The 20,142-nt window shown below is 44.6% G+C and overlaps 1 protein-coding gene across 1 annotated transcript in view; it reads left to right on the forward strand.

Moving 5' to 3' along the window:
• Positions 1 to 12,943: 12,943 nt before the first annotated feature.
• efnb1 (ephrin-B1) overlaps positions 12,944 to 20,142 on the forward strand; it is a 66,050-nt gene continuing 58,851 nt past the window's right edge. Inside the window, exon 1 of the mRNA XM_049585527.1 lies at positions 12,944 to 14,014. Within this exon, the coding sequence (XP_049441484.1) occupies positions 13,899 to 14,014 (116 nt within the window). The 5' untranslated portion in view covers positions 12,944 to 13,898. The remainder of the gene's footprint in view (positions 14,015 to 20,142) is intronic.

A 20,142-nucleotide genomic window follows, 5' to 3' on the forward strand; every position in this document is an offset into this window, starting at 1 on the left:
AGCATGTTGAAATCACCCACTACAGCTGACAGCCTACTGAGGTTACACACCTTAAACCCTACACCCTCAAATTTGTTGTCAAGACAGTTTTCTTGACTTAAGACATTGATATCCAGAGGTGTGGACTCAAGTCACGTGACTTGGACTTGAGTCAGATTCTAGTCACAAATTCGATGACTGCAGACTCAAATCGATAAAATCAAAAAAGGCTTGCAACTTGGACTTAAATACCAATGACTTGTGACTTCACTCTGACTTGAGCCTTTTGGCTTAATCCTTGATACCTAAGACGACCTCGAGTGTCATGAAAAGTGCCCAGAAATAAAATGTATTATTATTATTACCTTCCCACAAGCACAAAAAGAAGTGTGCCATCATTTCCTGAATCTACTCATGTTAACGCTATTCATTCCAAGCTAGTCGACGCCGAATTCCCCAGATCTACTTTGTTTGAACCAACCCAACAGCATCCAATCAAGTTGTAGGAGAAAACCATGAAGAACTAGCGTTTTGTTACTGAGCACCAGTTGGAAAACTGGTACCAAAGATATTTTCATTTGCTTACAAAAACTAAGCAGTCGTCAACAATAAACAAATTGCAATATGCAAAAGGTTTCAGTGAAATATTACAGATGGAGACGCAAGAACGTCCAACTTTGTTCATGATTTGAAACTGCACAAAAAACAAAGAGGAAGGCGAGGCTAATATTGACATGGTTAACAAGCTAATGCTTAGCAAACATTATTACACTGTCATTAAAATTGCATTATATTTGGAGAGAAGAGCATTTTGATTTGTATGGGGTTCAAAATTCAAAGTTTAAGACTTGGGTCTTGACATGGGACTTTTCAGATTTGGCTTGGGACATGATTAAAGACTTGCCTATCTTGGCTTGGTCCTTGACTCAGGGGGTTGAGTTCCAAGACTTGAGGCTTACTTGTGACTTGCAAAGCAATGACTTGGCCCCACCTCTGTTGACATCTCCACAGTGATTTACCATTCAAACTCCATTTGAAACAATCATATCCCTTTGGTTCTTTTGTAATTTGATCTGCGAGGCTTCCAGATTCTTACAATGTTATTTTTACATCAAGAGACACATGACCCCCAATGATTTTACACGACATCACCCTTTAATAGCCTATATATTTTTTCACTTTGCTGAAAAGCCTATGAATATGTATTCTCAGGCACTCTGCGCCTCCAATGCACACATCTCACTGTATGTGACAGCTTTTACATTTGCGTTGACTATCAAAAGGGCTCATTGTAGCGACAGTAATGTCTTGTTCTGCTGAGACAAAGAGCGCCATAGTTGCTGAAATGATAAAAGTGGGGAAATGAGGTAGCAGAAGAAAGGATGAAAGCAACAGAGACTTCTGTGCTAAGTGCGCGATTAATAAAGAGGAGCTCAGATCAATGCTGGCGTATTAGAATGGGACCTGGCAGAGAGCTCCCCTTCATGTCCGGCCTGTGATACATGAAGAGGCCCATCTATCACTACGTCAGTGTGCTCGTCACATGTCAGCCATCAGAATAATGTGCAGGAAAGCACTTACCTCGGCAGCCCTGCCCGATTGTCTTCTGAGCTGTCAGCCCTTTTGGAAACACGCTGTTAGTGGTGTTCATGCAGAAAGAGACGTTTTAGATTAGTGTATAGCTGTTGTCAGAGCAGTTTTATGAGGAAGTGCTTTATGTCCACAGCTCACGCTTCTGTGCCAAAACGATTATTTTTCCGTCTACTTTTCTTTCCATGATTTGTTCCCACTTGTCCGTCTGCTTGAGTTAGGTGAAGTTGTGTTTCTGAGGTCAGGGCTGCTCGGTTTAAATCAGTGCCACAGAGCTTCTAGCTTGTATTTACTCCTGATAACCCAGAGGCCCCCATGGACCCTATCAGTTTAGCTGGTGTTGAGACCTCATAGAGGGTCAAGGAGGACTGGGAGACACGTTCGCACATACATGTGCAGATTTTACTGGAGAAACTAATCTAACAGCATCTAAAAAGCTATTTCATGGCAACTTAAATGCTTGTTCCATATTTAACGCAACACTCAGAGGAGCTCTTGTACAGGGAGGGTGAGACTTTTCCAGGATTCTGCAAGGAGATAAACTCACACAACTTTAATTCCGTGGATTAATCATCAATGAGAGCATTGGTTGTAATCTCCTCGGCTTGTAAGGGCAGAGGAAAGCAGCTGACCCTGGAAAATCTTTTACCAGGACCTGCCTCAGATTAGGACACACGCACACAGACAGACCAACTTCCAGGCCACTGGCGCTCAAATGTCCAGACTCATCTTCCACAGCGCCTCACGGTGCACTGCAGTACACCTTATCCTTGACATTTCTGTGCCATCCCCAACAATGCGCTGTGTACCCAGTAAAATATCTGGTAACCAAATAAAGGGAAAGAATCTCTGCTGGATTAAGAGGAGACGCTCCGTGGGCCGTAACAGAGATGTCAAGGTGAATGTGAAATGAGAAAAGGATCAATGCCCTTCATTATGAGGAGCAGGTTTCATGAGACAGGCCAGAACAGGTCAGAGATTCCAGTGGAAAGCTATGAATAGAGTGCGTGGGAACCTACTGTGTCTGCCTCCTGTCGGTTTTCTTCGTATTGACACACGGGCAGAGCGGCTAAAGGTATGCTGAATGAGTGAACGAGTGACAGGGCCATTGTACGCGGAGGACAGAAGCAGGAGGATTAGTCTCCCTTTGACACTGAGGGCTGAGATGGTCCAGTGTGTGGAGGGAATCTGTCATCAGCTGAGCTGCAGGTGGTCCAGAGGTCTGAGCGGGGCATTTGACCCTGTGAGGCGAGAAAACAAGGCCAGTTTTCAGCCAGGAGCAGGATGATATTTACCCTGGTTACCCTGGAATCTGATTCTCTACACCTTCTCTCCTCACCTCGCAACATTGTTGTGGAGCCACTTTCGCTCATCCCAGCGGGCCTGAGCTCTGCAACGGAGATAATAATGGTCCCCCCCAACCCCTGCAGGAAGAGGAAACAAGATTATGGCTTTTCAATTAGAGAGAAACTCAGAAAACATGCGTGTCTGTGAGGTAGCAATGCGCCACAAAAGGCCCACATTTCTTCCATTTTCAAATCCCTTGAAGCTCATTCAAAGGTGACCCGCAGATGACTGAATGCATTTCTGGGCCAAGCCAGCTCTGCTAAATCATGAGTCTCAGTAAAGTTTGGATGAGTGTCTTATAAGGGCGTGATGAGACAGGTCTAATAAAGATGACGGAGAGCTCTGCATGTCACCAGCCCCTGCCAGGAAACCCCAGTGATTAACGAGGGCCAGGACACCTCTGCTAATAAGACTCATCTCTTTAATTGGCTCTATGATATGGCTGTGCAAATGGCCCAAGGTGTGTGCGCGCGTGCGTGAAATGTGTGTGCAGTGTCTGTGCTATGTCCATTTGCCCACGCATGCAGGGGGTGTACAGGGTGTGTCTGCATGTGTATGTGTGGGAGGTTGGCCCATGCATGTGCCTGTGATTAGCTTTCGCACTTCCCCTCAGCACGGATACACGCCAGAGATGAGGTAGGGGAGCCTCATTAGAAAGAGAGCACTTCTATAGCCGGCCAAGATTTAACACCTCACCCAATAATAATTTATTCAATCTATTCTTAAGTATTGCATGCGCTGGTAGATAGGGGTTAGGTTATGTAAGAGTGCGACAGTGCCTAGTTTGAATGTGATATGATGATAATTATAAATCCAAGGGAGACGACAGATGGTGGGGTACTTTAAAGGTTCAGCAGGTATAACTATTACTACTCTTCTGCTGCCAGATCAGTCCCCAGGAGAGCGTGAGGGGGAAAAGGGAAAAAAAGTAGACGTCAAAGACAAGAAGAGAGAGTGCAGACACAGTAAGAGAGAGCTGGTCCTCGTTAGCACACTATTCGTCAGTCATGTGAGGTCAGAGAACCCTGAGGGGTGGTGTGTGACCCCTCACCTCTCACCCCTAACCCTCTGCCAGCACCTGGAGCTGAGGTATTTCCTCATAACATTTACTTGTTACATTTTGCCTCTGATTTTACGGCTCAGCCCAGCTCACGTTTTGAACCGAATACCCTCCAACGGTTGTAAATTTGAGCAGTATCTATAGAAAAAATATATACGCAGAAAAAATGTACCAGCCGGCTCCCCTGTCCGCACACTGACCGTATTTGCAGAGTGGGGAGTGGTTGACCCAGGGCGAATGGGAGTGGACGGCGCAGAGAGGAAGGAGGAAATGCAGAGAGGACAGGGAGGTACAGGAGACAGAATGGGAGGTGGAGGAGGGAGGTCAGGGTCACAGCTGTGATAAAGAGGTCAGGATGAAAGATTGTTGCTTCGTTGCGGCCACGAGGAAAATAAACATCCTCCTAAAAATAGTTGGGCGACCTGTTCATCTGTCATCGCTGTTGCTTCATCCAGGTATGAGCAACTTTAGCTCTCGACAACAGGTCTGGAATCTGCTGACTGTCTCCGCTCAAACTAGGTTAATAATGTAAAAAATGTGTCCAAGGAGGCCTTAATCCGAACTTCTCTGGAGTTCATAGGCCCCTCGACAAACAGAGTCAGTGATTATCTTAACCCCTCCAATAAATATGACATGCCGGTCTTAACTTCATATCTGCCCCTGACCACTAAACCTTCACCTCTGACCTTTTTACCCCAACCTGAGCCGGTGACCTCCCTTCACTCCGTATGTCTTAATTTCCCGTGAAGAATTTCTCCTGAGCTGAGCAGAGCTGCTTTGAGGAAAGTTTTTTTTTTTTTTTTGACTGGCTGATTGACAGATTGCAGTGTGAGCGAGCCCAAATGCTCAAGGCAAATAAGACAAGCCGGAACACAAATCCTCTCGCCTCCGTCTGCCTATCTTTCATTCTCTGTTTCTCTCTGTGCCCCCTCGCTTCTTCCGGTGCCCCTCCTTCCTTTATTTATGCCTGCAGAGCCACTTTGTTGTGCTTTTAGTGGCTGGGTTTGTAGATGGAGCAGATGCTGGAGCTGATATTCCCTGATCCTGCAGCGAGCCGAGATAAGAGCAGATTTATGCCAGAGTGAGGGAGCATGGGAGTAATTGCTGAGGCTTTGATGATGCGGCTGAGAGCACTCGTGTACCCTCGGCTTCTTACTAACAAGGACATCCTCAGATTTAGGAGTTTGTCTCCCTGGGTTTAAAACGTGTTTTTTTTTGGTGTATATCTTTGGTTGCCAAAGGTGTGTTTGTGCAACAGTGCGCATTTGCGTGCAGTGCTGCTCCCCCTTTGTTCTGCATGCACAAGTGTGTACATTAGCCATGATTATTCTTTGTTTAAAAGGCGTGTCACAATTACAGCGTCGTGTTGTGTGCGTATGTGTGTGTGTGTGGGCATTACACACTACAGACTTCCTCCAGGATTTTTATGGCCTCTTTATTTATAGCTGCACAGACTCACGCTCAGCTGAAAACATATGACATAATCAGGATGACAGATAACATTCTATCGGCAGATAAGGTTATCTCAATGTGATTTTCTATGGTTCAAATATAGGCGTATTTTCCCAGGAACAGATGACAGCGTGTGCTGGATTTGAAATAAAGGCAAATTCAGATGATGTTTCTCTACAGTCATTATATGGACCAGAGCGCCTGTACTACCTCTTAAAATATAAATACATGATCAAAGCTGCAGCGGCCTACGCCATTACACTGCACCTGCCAGGGGAAAAGAGGCAACGCTGATGAGGTTGTTGGGGGCTACTTTATTCTGTACCCTGATTAGAGGTGGACTCTAAATGGCTCTTCAGCCGAGCATTGAAGAGAGATGAATCATCTGTTCAGTGTCCCTGAGTGATGATGTCACTGAGGGCATGTCAGCGACACCCAGCAGCAACAATGACACGCTGATCCCAGGGGCTTTGGAGCCTGACCCGACACTTGACTGATGCAAGTGGGCTCAGACAGGACAGATACCTTCGTGAGGCATACACACACGCGATCGCACACATGCCAAAGCACACAATGCACACACAAATCTTATCTTTCTGCCTGCCCCGACCGTCAACCCGGGCCTTCCTGTTTTTCTCAGGGGCCCTAAAAAGATTCCAACCCAGTGGAGTTGTGTGAGGCTATTAGCTGTGCTGGGAGAGCCACTTTGAGGAGTATCTACTGTGGAGAGAGGGGTGATAAGTGGAAGATCATTAGAAGCCCTGAGCCTGAGCCAAATAGAATTAGATGACGCAAGCCACAAGATCATAACATGGGCCAAAATCAGTAAGGACATTGGGATCAAATTAGACGCTAAATCCCTCTGTATCATTTAGCAACAATAATTTCTTCAACACGTCAGCTCTGTGGGCTACTTGTTTCAGTTCCAATCCCGCCGAAGAGCGCCAGCGCTCAGTTCAGAGGGGGAGAGCAATGAGTCAGATCCTCTGCTCCAATTATATCTGCATCCTGCAGTCTGCTCTTTTAAAGCAAACACACACACACATCCTAACACTAGACAAAACACGCACACACACACATACACACGGCCAGAAAGGCACACTTTGAAATCCACACTGCACGCACAGCTGCCAAGAAATGCATGTAGCAGTCAGAAAATAACAGACTGGAAAACAGAATCACACATGCCGTGCAAGCGCACACACACACACACATATACACACCACTTGAACAGGAGCTTGTTGACCATCACACAGCCAAGGGACTGTGAAGAAGGGGGGGGGGGGGGGGTGAGCTCACAGAGGTCGCTTTGAAGTTTCTATTCAGGTCTTTGTCCCATTCAGGCTCCTGGCAGTAGACATCTCTACTAGAGGCCCGGCCCCTCCCATCGTCACACCGTCCCCTCACACACACACTCACACGCTCAAAAAGAAAAGAAGGCACGTCCGCAGGTCCTGTCCATCACACAGGCCTTAATTAGAGTGGATTCGAATGCACCCTTTTGTACCCTTCTCACTCTCTCCTCTTTCTTTAACCCCCACCCTCACTCATTTCACTCTCTTTCACCGGCTCCCACCCTCTCTTTTTCTCTCATTCCTCCCTCTCTCCCCTAACCCTTTTTCACTTTTGTTGCCCTCATTTTCTTGGCAGGGAGTGAGGCACCTCTCCAGACGTTTTCTTCTCTATGCCTTGAGCCCCCTTCTATCCCCCCTCTTCTCGCACTGCTCTCTCCCCCCAAGTCTGGAAGCTGAGTGTGACCTAATGTTTGACAGACAAGTAGCCTTGGAGAAAAGACTCATCTATCAGAGGCTTGTAATTCTATTAGAATGGACAGAACATCCCCCCCAGGGCAGCATTTGGCATATTCTCTCCATCAATTTAGCTCTTCCCTAAACCCTCCGGGGCCACCGGCCTACAAAATGCAGTTTACGCTAACAAATAATCACAGCCAGTTAATAATGTGTGTGTGTCTGTCTGGGTGCCTACATGTCCTAACTTTCTACCGATTTTTTCATGGGGAATTGTCGAGCGCCGAGTTCTTTGATATTAAGCATCAAAGAACAATTTCTCTTTTCAAATTCTAATCTCATCTGAGAGACTAAAAAAAAGTATAATGCAGGCAACTGTGGCGAGTTAAGATAGGAGGATCACAACCAGCTACTAATCAGGATTGTTATCGAGATCCCCAGATGTTTATATGTAGACAAAGATGGTTACACGAAACATCTATTGCCGTGGCTTGTTATCAGACCTAATTACTGATATGAGAGGAGAGAGGAGAGTCGAGAAGAGAAGAGAAGAGATGAGGTTTTGCTTACATCTCCTGCTGGGATGTTAAATTGAGGAGGACATGTTTAGCGCACATTGTTATTTGTCTGTAATCAGTGCTTTCCTGTCAGTCTTGATGGCTGAGATGAGAGGAGGAGAGGAGGTGGAGTGAAGCAAGAGAAGGAGAAGTGAGAGGAGGAAGACGTCTGGACAGCAATCAAGCGTACCGCAAACAGGAAATGTAAGTCTGCGGATGCCCCAGCTGTTGTGTTTGGCCTTGCTGCTGTTACAGTTAAATCAAAGCAGCAGGAATAGCTCATATGACAACTTTTCAAGTGTCTGGCTCTCAAAATAGTTCGTTTACATTAACAGAGTTTTCCCACTGTTTCAAGCGGCCCAGTGTTTGGAGTGAATCCATGTTGTTTGCGTTCATGCCCTTGTGTTTCCTTTAGTGAACACTTTACTGTGTGTGAGGCGGACGGGAAACATGCTGCTGAGTGCTTGTGTGTACGTGTGTGTCTGTCTTTGTGAGGGTGTGTTGTCTCAGTGGTTAATGGCTGTTCGATATTGATTACAGCTGGAACGTCCGAGTCACATGTTCCTCGTCCTCTCCAGATAACGAGGGTTAACCACTTGACCCCGTGCATGCCAAAGGGGCTCCGCTCATACCTGGATCCGTGGCCCCCGGCCGAAGCCACATGTCCCACAGCTCCACAGAGGCCGCAGCCCTCTGGTCTCCAGCCTGGCCTGTAGATCACGGCCATGTCATGGAGCCACACCAGAGGGAAATGCGCCAGACTTCATTAAGGGCAGATTAAAAGCAAGAGGAGGCCACTTTAACTGTGATTTATTTTCACTGTGAGGTTGCTGGGTTGACTGCAGGACCGCAGCGGCTTCATCCTGGAATGATGATGTCATGGTTTCAGTGTTTGCGAAGTGTAAATAGCAGATTGGGAACGAACTATGTCCTCGGCAGCAGAGTTCATCTTGGAGTTTCAGAGAGAGAGGAAAGCTACAGAGGATGACTAACTATTCTCCATTTCAGAGCTGAAAGAAATCAGTAGACGGTGAAGAGGATATTAATCTGCAACCATTTTGCTAATTGATAATCGTTTAAGTCATTAATCAAGTAAAAACTCTAAATATTCTCTCTTAATGAGAGGATTTCCTGCTTCTCTCTCTTTTATATCATTAGAAACTAAATAGCCATGCTAATGGTTTTTCTGTCTGTTGGTCCACCACTTTGGTCCACACTAAAATGTCACAAGTATTTTATAGACTGTGATGAAATTTGGTACAGGCTTTTGTGATGTCCAGAGGATGAAGCAGCCTGACTTGGTGATCCCCTAATCTTTTCTCTAGTGCCCCAGTTGGGCTGACATATCTGCTTTTTAGTGAATAACCTGACAACTCTTGGATACATTACCATAAGATTTGGTACACATATTTACGGTCCCTAGAGGATGAATCCTCCTGACTTTGGCGATTCACTGACATTTCCTGGTGTGGCATTGGCGAGTCAAGGTTTTTACTTATTTTATGAAATGGCTTAACATGGACTACAGTAGCTAGATTGGCACAGAATTTAATATAGATATTTATGTTCCCAGAGGATAAATCAGTATGACTATACTGACTTTTTTTCTAGTGCCACAATTAAAATAACATTTGTGTTTAAATGTCAAGGGAAATGTCTCACCAACTATTGGACAGGTCGCCATGACATTTGGTATACAAATTCATGCTTTCCAGAGGATGATCCCTCCTGACTTTTCCTTGCATGCCCATGGCAGGTCAAAGTTTTCACTTATTTTGAGAAATATCTACATCTAGGACATCTAGAACAGTAGATGTGTATGCACAAATCTTTTTTTGTAACAGATATGCATGGTTCCCAGAGGATATATCTTTATGACTATAGTGACTTTTGCTCTAGTGCCACCTTGAAATTGATGTTTGTTTTCAAATGTCAAGTGAAATGTATCAACAACTTTTGGATGGATTGCCATGAAATTCTGTATAGATATTCATGGTTCCCACAGGATGATTTCCTGACATTTCCTGGCATGCCACTGGCAGGTCAAGTTTTCACATCTTTGTAAAATATCTCAACATCTGCTACAGATGATGGATTGGCCTAAGCTTTTTTTTTCCACAGACAGTCATGTTCCCAGTTGATATATCTTTATGATTATAGGGACTCTTGCTCTAGTGCCACCATGAAGTTGACATTTGCCTTCAACTGTCAAGTGAAATGTATCAACAACTATTTAACTTTGAATTAGCCTCGAAAGTTGGTATAGATATTCATAGTTCCCACAGGATGAATCCCCATCTTCAGTGATTCCCTGATATTTCCTGGTGTGCCACTGGCAGGTCAAATCTTTTACAAATCTTTGTAAAATAGCTTAACATTAACTTCAGTAGATGGATTGGCACAGAATCTAATACCAAAATTTATTGTCCCAGAGGATAAATCTGTTCGACTATGCTGACTGTTTCTCCAGTGCCACAGTTAAAATGATATTTGTGTTCAAATGTCAAGGGAAATGTCTCAGCAACTCTTGCATGGGTCGCCATGAAATTTGGTATATTCATGGTTTCCAGAGGATGATTCCCCCTGACTTTGGTATTTCCCTTACATTTCCTGATATGCTACTGGCAGGTCAGTGTTTTCACTTATTTTGTGAAGTATCTCAACATCTACTGCAGAGGATGGATTGGCCCCAACTTTTCTTTTTTACACAGACATTCATGTTCTCAGAGGATATATCTGTATGACTGTAGGGACTTTTGCTCTAGAGCCACCATGAAACTGACATTTGTCTTCAAATGTCAAGTCAAATGTATTAACTTATAGGATGGGTTGCCATGACATTTGGTATACAAATTCATGCTTTCCAGAAGATGATCCCCCCTGACTTTTCCTGGCATGCCCATGGCTGGTCAAAGTTTCACTTATTTTGGGAAATATCTCAACATGTAGAACAGTAGATATGTAGGAACAAACCCTTTTTTAACAGATATGCATGGTTCCCAGAGGATACATCTCAATTACTATGCTGACTTTTACTCTAGTGCCCTCATAACATTGACATTTATGTTTAAAAGTCAAATGAAATGTCTCAACAACTATTACAGACTGCGCTAAAATTTCACAGACATATTCATGTCCCCCTCAGGATGAACTGTAATAACTGGTGATTAACAGCAATAAATATAATCTTAAATTGCAGCCTGACTCCATTTCGAAGGGTCTGAAAAGTGTCTGTGTAGGACCTTCTGTGGTATCAAAGTACATTCAGGCTATTTATAGAAGCACTAATCACAGCCACCTATACACATTAACATGATGACCTCATTCCTTGAGAATGCCACTATTTCATAGGTGGCTGTCTGAGGGGGGAAGAAAAATCAAATTGCTTTCCATATGTGTGACTGAACATGAAGCTGCTCTCAATACACTCCTTTGTCCTTACATGTACTGCACTGTGTGTCACGTGGCACAGAGCTTTTATGTTTATGTAGCAAAATGTGGGCAGTCCATTATCTGTAACATATCCTCCATAATCCTCTTGTACTGTATATGATGATGTGTTGTTCTTCTGCCACGTGTACTGTCATAAAAGATTAGTTCTGATTGCTTCTCGAGGCAAATGTCTGTATTGTGTTGTACTTGGCTAATAATGTGTTTTTTATTCTGCTGCTTCCAGGCTTTGGTTTGATCACACTCTTACAACAACAGCATTGCATGTCCACCATCATCGTCCCTAAGCCATATTCCTATTGGCTATTCAGCTTAGGCCTGCAGCTGTGCCACTTGTCAAAGTTGTACACAGGAGGCGTCTCATTGGCTCGCAGCAGATCAGGTATCTTTACATGACTATCTGATTGGACTTTGAGGTATCAGGTATCCCAGACGTCCTGGTCATCAGACGGGACATGCCAGCTCTGTGGCAACTGGCCTGTGTTTGCTGTTACTATGACAACACAGTCTTTAGCGGGGCTCTTGAGGATGCAGCCATGGCAAAACTCCAACAGCACTTGTAGTATAAAGAACAACTTTAAGACCTCGGCAGCCTTTTTTCGCTTTTCCATGCCCCTTGTTGAAGTTGCAGTCAATGAAGCCGTGACACTCCAACTTCTGTGGCCCCTGCTGTCACCAGCTCACACACACATGAAACACAAATCTAAATACTCTCAGATAATTATAGTGCACAATCATTTGTGTTTAAAGCTGACGTTGAGCTCATTGTTTCATGAAGATTTATGGTCCGTCAAGGCAGAACAGGATGCAATAAAATATAATTTCAGGAACCATAAGACATGTCTTTAAACGTTTCTTATCTTTCATTCCAATTATATTAAATCCACCTCCTGTATATCATGAATCGATTTCATCACAACCATTAGGGGGCGGCATTGATTGAATAAATGCACCAAAATTAAGAGAAACTCTCCTCCGTTCCTCTCTCTCTCTCACACACACACACACACATACGCACACAAAGGGGGCACAGACATGGACATGATCAATTATGTGTCAAGCATTTCTTCCTCAATGAATGAATGGCCCAATGACTATAGCCTACCGACCGTCTATTGTCTATTGACACTGGAGACTAAGTTCTCATGCAGTTCATTATCCCACAAGGGGACAACTAGAAAGAGATCCAAAGAGACCATTAATCATCATTCCTTTCAAAGAGGAGAAAGGAAAGGACCAAAATAACGGATACTGTAATGCTATACAGTAAATTCTAAAGATTCTTGTAGAATTGAACTGTACATAAATCTGGAGAGGTTTTACACTGAAATATGAGCCTAGCTATGGAGAGAAACTATCACAAATTCACTTATCCTACCTACCACAGACATAATAAGAATCCCCTATTGCAAGAGTTTGATAGGCCTATATTGTAGGAATGTTATGGCATAAATGTTAAATCCTGGGTCCCGAGGGATAAGCGGGTCCTGGGCTTAACGGGGCCAAAGTTTTTTCTCCTGTAGCCACTTTTACGCACGCTCCAACAGCCTATCACGCTCATTTTCCTCACCAAAGCTTTCAGTATGACGAATAACTCCAAAGTCCATTTCAATTTGGGTCGATGGCTCGGGCCGAGGTGGTGGGGGAGTGGAGATGTGGGGTCAACCCAATAACAGACTCCCTCCCCTCCCTCCTCCCACCCCTCCACGTCCCCATAAATTGCCTTCGCTTCCTGCTTCCAAGTTCGGACAGAGCGCTGTGATTGGCCGCGGCTCTCACTGTGGGCTGTCCCCCCTGCGCTCCTCTCCGGCTCGGGTTACAGTTGAGCTCGAGCTGCTGCACTTACCGGAGCGCAGAGAGTGTTTTTGCACGGTTTAAAAAAAAATACCGGCATGGAAATGTTGGCGAGCGGATTTAGAGGCAGGGTGCGGGCTGGTGAGCAGGTCTAATCTTCCCTCGGTACTTTTTGTGTCCGAGCAGCAGCAAACAAGGAGGAGACGTGCAGTTTATTTACGCACCGGCCACGCAGCATGTCCCAGTCGGACTAGAGGCGACCCTGCTGGAGCGCAACACGCACGCGGAACGGCGCTGAGAGCCCGGGAGGAATATTTACAATAGAAACTCAATTCCTTTTGTGAGGAAGAATAGCTGGGGGAGGAGGAGTGAAAGATAACACTGGAATGAAGTGGACCTCGGGATTCCCAGCGTGCTGCGGAGTTGTGACTGATGGATGAATGTGGTCATCTGTAGGCTATATCCAGCGACAGGTACAGACACCAGCAGGGGAGCTTTGACAAAGACACGGCGCAGCGCTTCATCGGCAGCCGCATCGCCAGATTGTGTCTCCCCCCAAAAAACTGTGCGATCGGTTAGATCTGTTTCATCACACATCAGATCGCATCGCTGACTTGTCTCTACAGAGTAAGAAGGTCGCGGAGGGCTGTTTTTGTCTCAGCCACAGGTCAACCAGGACACTCGGGGCTGCTTTCATACCAGAGCTAGAACTGGGGGCTTCTTCGCAAGTCCTGCGGACAGTTCAGTCAAGGACACGGGGGTCTGGAGCAGATTTTTAAAAGGTCGGACAGAAGGACATGTATCTGATATCGACCTCACATGCTCCCGACTGATCGTTGCTCACCTTCCCACAGATAAAGGCTGCCAGGCGCACCGTCCGACGCTCTGAGTTATCGGCTCACTGTCTGCACATTTATCAGAATGGCGGGACTCGGTTGTTGGAAGTATTACCTCTGGATCTTTATTTTAATGTGCAGGTCGGCGTTACCTTCGGCGAAATCGCTGGAGACTATAATTTGGAGCTCGCAGAATCCCAAGTAAGTCTCGTATTTCATTTGCACAAGCATGCCAAACTCGCTGGGTGTGTGCGTAATGGAGGACTGACATTACTGGAAAAGTTGCCATTGTGTGCACGCTGGGTTAAATGTTCTGTTAAATGTAGCAATTATCAGAGAAAGCACATAATGTGTTTAATTGTCATTCCTGCGCCACACAGTGTTGTGTTGATTTATTTCTCAGTGGGGGATTTCCCAACACCAAAGAAGCACAGTAGGTGCAGGCGTATACAATATACAGTAGGCCTCACTTAAAACACAATAATGGATGGTTAATTATAGTAATTTATGACAATATTACATGTCACTTTTTATTACCAGGCAGAGGCCAAAGTCTGCTTGCACACCAAGTTATGACTGCTTCAGAGTTGTGAGAGTTTGTCCACTTCCTTCCTTGCACTTTCTTGTAATTGAGGTAATTAGCTAAACAGAGAATGGATTACAACAGTCAAGGAAAGCATGCCAAGTGTGTCAAGGTGTAGTTTCAGGTAACTGGATCAAGGATATCTCTCCTCTCAGGAGCCCTGACCATGGGCGATACTCGCCTTCTTGTGAGGGCCACACCGCGTCCCAACTCTCCCAAGTTTGCCCACAGAAAACTGTGTGGTGAGATGGTTTCAGATATCAGAGAGGGAGAAATGCTTGGAACGAATTAAATTTTTCTTAATTATCCTGGCACGGATCCAGCCTAATTTCTCCACATCAAATCAAGGGGCAAGTTTCTCAAAAGCAAGCAGCTGAAGCCAGCCATTTTTCTAAAGATTCATATTATTCCCATCAAAACAAGCAGAGTGAGCCCAGACTGCTGATAATAAAATACGCTCTGGTAACAATTATCACCCACTTAGACTTGACTCCCACATTTGCATGATGTTGGAAAGCATACATAAGGGGAAAATAAACTAGGAGGGGGAGAAAAAAAATCCTCTCCCTCTCTCCTGTATTTCTGTATTGAGCTGACCTTCATTTGAGCTCAGTGCACCGAGGGGAAATGGAGAGTAGCTCGACCAGCTTATAACTAGAACTTACTCATTCAAGTGAATCCATGATTTATCCCCCAAATGTCAGATGTCATAGGAGCTCGTTGTGCAGTCAGTGGGTATGAATATTGCTGCCATGTTCACTGGAGTGTGTGTAGATATGTGTGTGTGTGTGTGTGTGGCCTGGTCCTAATGGTGAGACTACGGCCCATCAGCTTTTATTTGACTATAGCTGCAGAGGTAGTGGAACAATGAGCGTCATCAGACAGAGATATGACACACACACATATTGCACATGTACAAAAAAACCCCACACCTCGTGTCAGTCATAGGGTAGACAAATGAAAAAAAAAGAGTGGGAGACATTTATTGATTGATGATGTCACCTGCAGGGAATGTCTTAGAAGGTTACCACGCTGGTTTAGGGATTGGAAGATCATTTCTCCATCTGTTCCTCCGCTCGGCTCCTTGTAAAATCCCTCACGCCGGCCGAATATTTCATAAAGTTCACAGTGGAACAATAATGCACTCCGCAAAGTGTTCTCTCAACCTAATTATCCTGCTGCTCTGCGCTTAGAAAACAATAGACAATTATCTTGCTGTGTGCAGGCTTTGCAATAACAAAAGACAAACCTGTTTTTCTTCTGAAATGTATCTGTCAGCAGCGGTGTCTGATAGGCAATAAAAAAAGGAAGACTTGTACAGCAATCAGCATCTGTCTTCAGTGTTTGTTGTTTTAAACTCCATCTCCCTGTCTTGGCCTGTATTACTCCATAGTGATAACACAGAAAGAGAGAGAGCGAGAGAGGCCTATAGAAATGTACAGTACACTATCTGGTGACTTATCTAGATTTACGATGTCTTACTTCCTGTTCCCACTTTGGGGAGCACTGCTGCCTCAGCTAATAAATTAATCGGGCCCTCTGCTTGCACACTGTACCACATACACACCAAATATAACAATACCAGTGCCTCCCTACAGGCCATGAGTTATGAGACAAAGTATAGGAAACCAGCAGGTTTGGGCCACTATGGTGTGTGTGTTTTTCCTTTATGTGTGTGTGCAGGCTTATGTGCGAGTCCCTCAGAGCGTCCCTGCTGTTATGGATTTCCATGTGAGGATGCTATCACTCCGCGCTCTTGCATTATCAATAACTGGGGTTTGCTTAATTGATTTCCTCCCAGCGTGCTTGAACAGGCAACATACATCATCGCCGTAGCGCTGTCTGGAAAGAACAGGCAGAAGAAGAAACATCCCCGAGTTTTGCTGCAGGATGTATCAGACTTTTTTTTTTTTTGATATTTAATTTGAAGGCGGATGAGTGAAATAGCGAGGGGGTTAAGGGGGTGGGGGTTCGGGGGGAGGAAGAAGGCTGGATGTGTCAACGTCCTCGGCCGGTAAAGAAGCGTCTAACATTTGATCAGAGCAAATCGGATTAGTTCTCATTTAGCTGAGTGGGATTACGCCCGAAAATGTCACTTTGTTATGACTGATCACGTCCCATCGGTTTGGCTGAAGCTAGCACAGCAATGTACAGGCATACTACACACACACACTCACAGTGTGCTCAGGAATTCTGCAGTGATGCCAATTTAATGATAATCTGACAAGGTTGCTATGAGTGGTTCCTGCACGTCCTCTAACCCTCCTTAGCTAATATTTACCTCATGACCTGTAGCTACCACAGCCCTGTTTGCAGCAGCTCAGGAGACAAACAAAAATGATGGGCGAGAGGTGGAAAACACACACACACACACACACACCTCTGAAAACATACAGTGGGGAAACTGCCACGGGCTGGCCAGGAGTCTGCTGCACTGATTTTGAACTCCTCGCATTTCGGTGAGGCTTGGAAACAGTTTGCAGACATTTTTTGGCCCCGTGTCGGGTTCGAAGCCCACAAAAGTGCACAAAATAACATAACAGGGGGAGAGGCGTTTGAGTTGATAAAAGTCAGCTAAAGCCTCTGTTGCTGTGGGTCTTTGCTTACTCATCTTATTTTGCTGTCCATTGACCTCAGCCGCCTGGCTCACACTTTAACAGTTGACTGGTTTGGTCTATTACTTGCATGCTTTATTGGTTCAGGGAGTTTGATGATTAAACTCGGTTTGATTGCCACCGTGATATTTAGCAACTGTTAATTTTCCTAAAAGAGAAAAACAAGTTTGTGTTCCAGATTTTGTTGGAGGAAAAAAAAACTTTGAAATGATGAGGTGGCAGGTTTACTGTTAAATACATTTTCAAGACGACGTAATTTTAATTTAATGTGGCTGCTATTAACACAATAAGTGCAAAGAAGGTCTGATTAGAGTTCAGGTTTTGTTTTCATAATTTGCCCTTGCGTTGAGATAATTGGGGGAAAATCATTTTTTCCTGTGAGGTAATTAGGAAAAAACAAATGACCGCCTTATCTTTGTTTTTAGAGCCAGATGTTATCAAAGTACATTTTTTAAGGGTTTGTTCTCAAAGCGCAGAGTCGACACTTTGACTCCTGCGAAATGGCACACTGAAACGCTCCTCTGAGCTGACATTTAAATATAACAAGGATTTCAGCAGGAGCTTAAAAAAACAAACTGCAACTGCAAAAACTCGAAACTGCCGCAACCTGTTGAGCAAGAGTTGGGTGAAACTTTGGGGCTAGAACCGAAACAGGATTTGGTCCCATGTAAAGATTTCGGCGAACGCTTTCCTCTGCTGCTTGCCGCAGTGTGGGTCACTGCTGAGAGGGTCAGAGGCCTGTTTTTGTCTCTCCCCTGCCCCGCGCCCTGCTGCCTGCCCCCTTTACCCCTTGCGATACACCTTCTCTCTCCCTGCTTTCCCCGAGTCCCCCCCTTTCTCCCCCTTTAGACTCTGATCGTGTTTCCCTCTGATAAAGATCTCATTACACACAGAGAGGATTCAGAGCCTGAGCCCCACTCAGAGAGAAAGAGAGAGGGCTGACCAATAAGAAATACTTCTGGAAAGCAACTGGCCCATGGTGCTGTAAAGGCACCCTGTGTCTCACTCTGAGGACAGCTGCGTTTGCTTTTATGTGCGTGCACTTCTGTGTCGACGTGTCTGTTGTTTCAGCGGTGTGTAACGACAGATTCTTCATTTGGTTATCTACATGAGGCACCTGGGCTCAGAAAAGGGGTTGCAGCGCTTTAGGGTTTTTTTTTCTCAGGAAAAAAAAATGTACTTTTTCCATCATGGTTTCGCTCCAGATGGACTCACTTTATCCGCTGGTGGTTTGGCTGCCACATCACTGAAAGCTGATCATTCTGCTTTTTGTGTGTTATTGATGCGTTCATTTCTTTATATTCGAGCAGTCGTGCACATGAAACCCGGTTTCGTTCCCCGGCTCTGGGAGCATTTGCAACTAATTTTTGGCAATTTTTTTTCACGTATGCGATCCCAACTGGTCCTCATGACCCAGAGTTACAGTTGGTTTTCTTTCAAGACATATTACAGGGACTGATCCAGAGCTGAGACAGCAGCTGAATGCAATGAGTCAGTTGGAAGAAGACTTGAAAAGATTATTAATCAGTTAGCCGATCAAAAACAATCAACTTTGATAATCGTTCAGGGGTGGGCAAAATTGATAAAATGTTGTGTACTATCATAGGTGTAGATTTTGTGAGGGATGCAGAGGACACCTCAACATTGATAACGTGCGTTTGACCCCACCACCTCCCCAGATAAAAACATGAAAGTAGCAATGGACTTTTATGTTAACAAAATAAAGACATTTACAATAAAAAAAGACACAAATTTGTGTATAAAAACTCACCCAACTGCACGACCCCTAAACCCCCTCTTTCATATGTATCTCCTCTCATAGCTGAAATGAAACATACACGTATGTACACTACAACACATCACAATGTCACATTGTTATATTACATTTTCTAGAAACTCAGTTGTGAAACTGTTTATGACTAAATAAGCCAGACAGGAATGTCTGAGGACTTTTTAGGTTTATCCAGGGACTTAAACACCTGACAGATTCATCACACTGATGCAACAATCCAGTTAATACAACCTAATGCAACCAGATCTCACAATATAAAGATAGAAAAATCTCTGACAACTGACGAACTTCTATTCTCTCATCATATATATGTAGTTATATATATCGCCCACATAATGTGAGAATTTCCCATGTTTCTGTTTTATATGCTTTTGAAATAATAACTCCAAGAAATTGTCACGGGTAATCAGATAACCAATAAAGTAATTGTCAAATAAATCGATAATTAAAATAATTGTTAGTTACAGCCCGAGAGCAGACAATTAATCTTGGGAACCAGAGTTTGGAGCCCTAACATAGGCGTGACAGACAAGGGCTTTGGTTGTCTGCTGTGAGTCACAGAAACCTATTAACAACCTTGTTGAAACTTTGTGCTCCTCGACATAATTGTTTCAGTAATGAAACCACATGAACTGAAGTGTGCCAAAACAAACACAAAGTGTGGGATATGCTGTGCTGTAATTTAAAAATCCAATTATTTTGTACAATAAATTGCAAATCAGTACAAGTTTTGTTTATTTTTACTCAATTTATGTGGTCATGCTACAATTAAAGGATACTAAATCTCATATGAAAGGGACAAGTATAAGCTTATGGAAGTGAATGAGTGCTTGAGAGTGCATGTCGGTGTGCTATTGTTCTTTGTCCAGCCACAGAGGAGCATTAAGGAAGTGTTAGAAGCGTGCCAGTGTGCCCCTGTGAAAGTGTCGAGGGCTGAGCGGTGGACGAGTGTGGAGTGGCTGAACAGTGGCTGCCTTACAGGCTGTTAGCGACCCGGCTTCATTAGACGGAGGCCTGGCTGGCAGCGACCGGGAAGTTCCCATCAGCTCCAGCTCTGCCAAGCAGAGGCACAGGCGCTGGAAAGCTTCCCTTAAGATTTCTTCTCGTTGCCTCGCCTGCGCTTCAGCTGAATTGAGCGAAAATGTAGGGATGCAGAGTTACAGGAAGTGGGGAGAAAAAAAGTTGGGCAAAAGCAGGGAAAAGTCTGCCTTTTGTTTGCCATCTTAGTTCTTTTACATAAGAGCAGTTGAAAATAAGGGGATTAAACAGGAGAGGAAAGGAAGCTAATGTAGAGCGTTGAAATGCAGCCCTGGGCTCAACCGCACATCCTTTCAGTCCA

Source organism: Epinephelus fuscoguttatus, linkage group LG9 (genome assembly GCF_011397635.1).
Source record: "Epinephelus fuscoguttatus linkage group LG9, E.fuscoguttatus.final_Chr_v1".
Classification (NCBI taxonomy): Eukaryota; Metazoa; Chordata; class Actinopteri; order Perciformes; family Serranidae; genus Epinephelus; species Epinephelus fuscoguttatus.